Raw genomic sequence first — 4,521 nt, forward strand, 5'->3', positions numbered from 1 at the left:
ATGTGTATAATCTATAACAAATTGCTTGCCTTCTCAAGGGGGGAAGGGAGAGAAAGAGAATTTGAAACTCAAAATTTTTTAGATGAATGTTAAAAATTGTTTTTTCATGTAATTGAAAAAAGTAAAAAAATCCAAAATAACCCATTTGAAGTACTACATGTATTATTGTCCCTATTTCATAGATGAGAAAACCAAGTCTCAGAGAGATTAAGCGGCTTGCTCAGCATCATACAGCAAGTATGTATCAGAGGCTATACTGAAACCCAGGTGTTCTGGGCCCCAAGTTAATCAATAATGCTGTACTGCATCTCATTGCCTCCACAGATGATAACTATGATAGGATTTTGGGAGAAAGAGAAGTCATTGTGGCTGGAGGAGGTGAAGAAAAACCTCCTGGTAGAGGCGGGTCTTGATCAGGGCCTTCAAGGGCAAGTGGGAGTCGGGCAGAGATACATAACACTTGAAATAAGGTAAATGCTTAATAAATACTTTTCCATTCAATTCCATGCAAGGAGCTTCAGGCAAAATGCGATGAACTAGAGGGAAAGTGGTCAAAGATGGCTTTGCGGCAGAAGTGCTACACGATCCTGGCCTTAAAGGTAGGGAAGGAATTTGTTGGGTGAAGTTGGGAGGCCAGGCTACGAACAATGAGGAGATGGGAAAGGGAAGGATGAAGCTGTGGCTCAGTGAGTAACGGCTGGAATGTAGACTACTTGAAGGATGATAATATGAGATAAATCTGGAAAAGGTGAAGATGGTCCTGGAAAGGTACATTCAGATCAGACCGTGAAGAACCTGGAAATGAAATATAAGACAGGGCTCATTCTCTCCGGGGCCCCGTTTTTATTCAGGGGCCAGTTTTATTTCAGAAGACAATTTCAATTCAATTTTAATAAATATCTATTAAAAGCCAACTGTTATGTAAGGAGTAAAAAGTTGACCTTTCTCATTAATCCAAGGTTTCAGAGATTCCCACTTAACACAGGCGTACAATTCCTTTTGGTTTTGTTCCCCAGCAAGCTGTTGGAGGTCCCTTCAGCCTTTTTCTAGTAGTCAAACACCACTTCCTCCATGAAGCTTTCCAAGACCATTACAGGCAGGAACAAGCTCTTACCTAGAAACCCTTTCGCTAACATAATAACTCACATTTATATAGCTCTTTATAGTTTACAAACAATTGGATAACAAAGCAATTCATTTTATAGTCCACTGTCAAATTCATTCAACAAATATCTCATGACAAGCCTGAGAAGGAGGTATCCCTGTTTAACAACTGAAATTCAAAGAATTTCACTGTCCCAGGATTTATAGCTGATGCATCATAGCACCAGGATTTTAACCCGCGGTTGTAACCAGCAATTTTTTTTTTTTGATGGGGAGGAGGGAAGAAGTTCAGGAAGGGGAGAAATCCTGGTGAAACATCTGGGTCTCAGGAAACAAGACGTTGCCTGGTTTCTTTGAAGCAGGAGGATGCTTCTAGAAGCCCAGCGCTAGAGGAGGCTACAAGGTGGAACCGTATGGAGATTGTGATCACCTGGAAATGAGCCATTTGGTGGCTTCCTATTTTAACTAATTATTCTGGCTATCCAGGTGCTTAGCTAGTACTGCTGAAGAAGTACAAGGATTAGCACCCTCTAAATTTCAGCTGCCTGGCAGAAAGCTCTTACCTCAGTTAAACTCTGTTTGGCCCGAGGTAACAATCCCAAATCCAGTGTTCCTTCTACTATAATACATTTGTCCTCTGAGGCAGTGGAATGAATTCTGGATCTGGAGTCAGAGGACTTGGGTTATGATCCTGACTCTGCCATCTACTAACTCTGTGACCTTGGGCTATGGGTAAAAATGAAATGGGACTAGATGGCCCCTAATATCCCTTCCGGCTCTCATCTTATGGTTCTCTCTTATTCTCTTCTGTGTTATTGTTATTTGTAGATACATTTATCTTTTTTACTCTATCACAAGCTCCATGAAGGTAGAGACCAGGTGTCTTTTTTCATTCTTGAATATCTCTCAGCAACCCAGCACAGTGCCCTGAGTGTAGTAAGTTCTTAATAAATGTTTTTTTAATTGAATAGAGTGGAATTCTGGGGTATGTGGTAAGAGGATACAGGGCTGTACATAAAAGGGCCGGAGTCTCTGGAAAACTTGCATTGTGGCTTGATATCCTCAGCCCTGGAGCCAGACCCGGGAGGATAGCACCACGAGAAGGAAGGACGATCTGCAGTTGAGGTGCAATTTCAGCTGACAAGCATCCAGCAGCTGCAGGGAAGACCCCCCACCTCTGTTTCCTCATGCACAATCTCTCCTCTTCCTTTGAAATTTCCTAACTTCTGCCAAGCCAGTAGGTCTTCAGGAGGCCTACAGTCCTGCCTTTCTTCTCTTGTATCAGTGCCCCTGTCACATGCAGAGGCTTATTAAACGTGATAATGTGATGCAGATGGCCAGACGGAATGACAGTGACTATGGTATCTCCCTATGGAAAAGCTAGAAGGACCTGGCCCTGGTCAACTATTCGCTTCACCCAGCAGGACACGGCCAAATTCCGTTGGCAGATCTGTAAGGTGCCTTGTCACTGTCTGCTAAGTGTATGAGCCTCAGATCCCAAGCCTCCACCCTGAAGTGCAGACCAGGAAACATCTTCCCTCTTTCTGCTCTGCAAAAACCTGGGCATAGCTCAGGCGCCATCTTCTGCATGAGATCTTTCCTGATCCCCATCGTGCCACCTCCTAACTTCTGGTGCCCTTTTTCCTGAACAACCTTATATTGAACTGTTTTGTACATATTTATATTTATTCATTTTATAGTTATGCTTTACATATTTTCATATGTACATAAGCTCTTTGTGAGTGGGACTCGTCACCTTCTTTGTGTTTATCTCTCCAGTGCCTGGGTGCTTAAACAGGTATTTATTGATTTATTGATTCACTGATTAATTTACATTAATTTAACTTACTGATTTAATTAATTAATTTAATTTAATTCAGATTTGATTAATCTAGTTACAAATTTGTCCTCTGAGGCAGTGGAATGAATTCTGAATCTGGTGTCAGAGGACTTGGGTTATGGTTACAAATTAATAAGTTTGATTCAGTTGGTTCCCAATTGATTAACTTAGTCCAACTCTGTCGTTTTACAGAGGAGGTAACCCAAATGACTTGCTTAAGGTCACATAGGTCCCAAGTGGCAGAGCTAGGGCTTGAACCCCAGTGCTCTGGCTCTAAACCTGGCGCTTTCTCCTGGACTGTGACACACCCATGTCCTTTCATTGCTCTCCAGAAGCTGATATTCTTCAACGGGGACTGCAGTAACACCAACATTCAAATAGCACTTTAAAGTTTGGAAAGCACTTTACATCATCTTGTTTGATTCTCAAAATAACTTGGTGAGGGCCCCGCCCTTCCACTCTGTCCACCCTCTTCAGCTTAGCTCCGGACCCCCTGGCCACATAGCTCTGTCTCCCACAGCTGGAGTTTGCTGTGCAAATGAGCTGCCAGAGCTGCGTGGACTCAGTGCAGACATCCCTGCGTGGCGTGGCAGGTATCCAGGGAGTAGAGGTACAACTGGAGAATCAGAGTGTCCTTGTGACCACCACCTTGCCAAGCCAGGAGGTGCAGAGTCTCCTGGAGGATACAGGGTGCCAGGCAGTGCTCAAGGGCATGGGCAGCCGGATGCTTCGTGAGAACCCAGAGAACCTGGGGGCAGCCGTGGCCATGCTGGGGAAGCCTGGGGCTGTGCAGGGAGTCGTGCGCTTCCTACAAGTGTCCCCCCAATGCTGCCTCATCGAGGGGACGATTGATGGCCTGGAGCCTGGGCCCCACGGCCTCCACGTCCATCAGTATGGGGACTTGACCCAAAACTGTGCTAGCTGTGGAGACCACTTCAACCCTGATGGAATGCCCCATGGTGGCCCCAAGGACACCCAGCAGCACCTGGGAGATCTAGGGAACGTCTATGCCAGTGCCGATGGCAGAGCGACCTTCAGAATGGAGGACGAGAAGCTCAAGGTGTGGGACATCATTGGCTGAAGCCTGGTCATTAAGATGACCTGGGTCAGGGAGGACACCTGCTCTCCAAGGTCACCGGAAACTCTGGAGAGAGGCGAGCTTGTGGCATCATTGCTTGCTCAGCCGGCCTCTTCCAGAACCCCAAGCAGATCTGCACCTGTGACGGCCTCACCATCTGGGAAGAGCGGGGCTGGCCCCTCGCCGGTGAAGGGCGAAGGAAGCCTGCACAGACCCCGGCTCACCTTTGATCTGCCTGAGCCTTCTCAGAGTCCTCCCTGAGAGGCTCCAATGATGTCTCACTGTCTCTAATCAAGTCGAATCAGAACACCTCCTCTCCTTTCTGGGACCAGCCATCCACGCCAGTGCCAAGCAGGCCGATCTCTTCTGGAGTGGCTTCTTCTCCTCAGTGTCTTTCTCTTCAAATTAAAGATTTATTTTCCTATCGAGCTTAAAAAAAAATAACCTGGTAAGGAGGTACTGTGGGTATTAATGATTCTATTTTACAAATGGGGAAACT

At 45.7% G+C, this 4,521-nt stretch overlaps 1 protein-coding gene across 1 annotated transcript; it reads left to right on the forward strand.

Moving 5' to 3' along the window:
• The first annotated feature begins 557 nt into the window (after window positions 1–557).
• On the forward strand, window positions 558–4,252 carry LOC118837061 (copper chaperone for superoxide dismutase-like). Its single transcript, XM_036744075.1, is given in 3 exon segments — window positions 558–599; window positions 3,450–4,035; window positions 4,038–4,252. Coding segments are annotated over 3 exon segments (843 nt in total).
• Window positions 4,253–4,521: the final 269 nt, after the last annotated feature.

This window comes from Trichosurus vulpecula, chromosome 2 (assembly GCF_011100635.1).
Source record: "Trichosurus vulpecula isolate mTriVul1 chromosome 2, mTriVul1.pri, whole genome shotgun sequence".
NCBI classification, from domain to species: Eukaryota; Metazoa; Chordata; class Mammalia; order Diprotodontia; family Phalangeridae; genus Trichosurus; species Trichosurus vulpecula.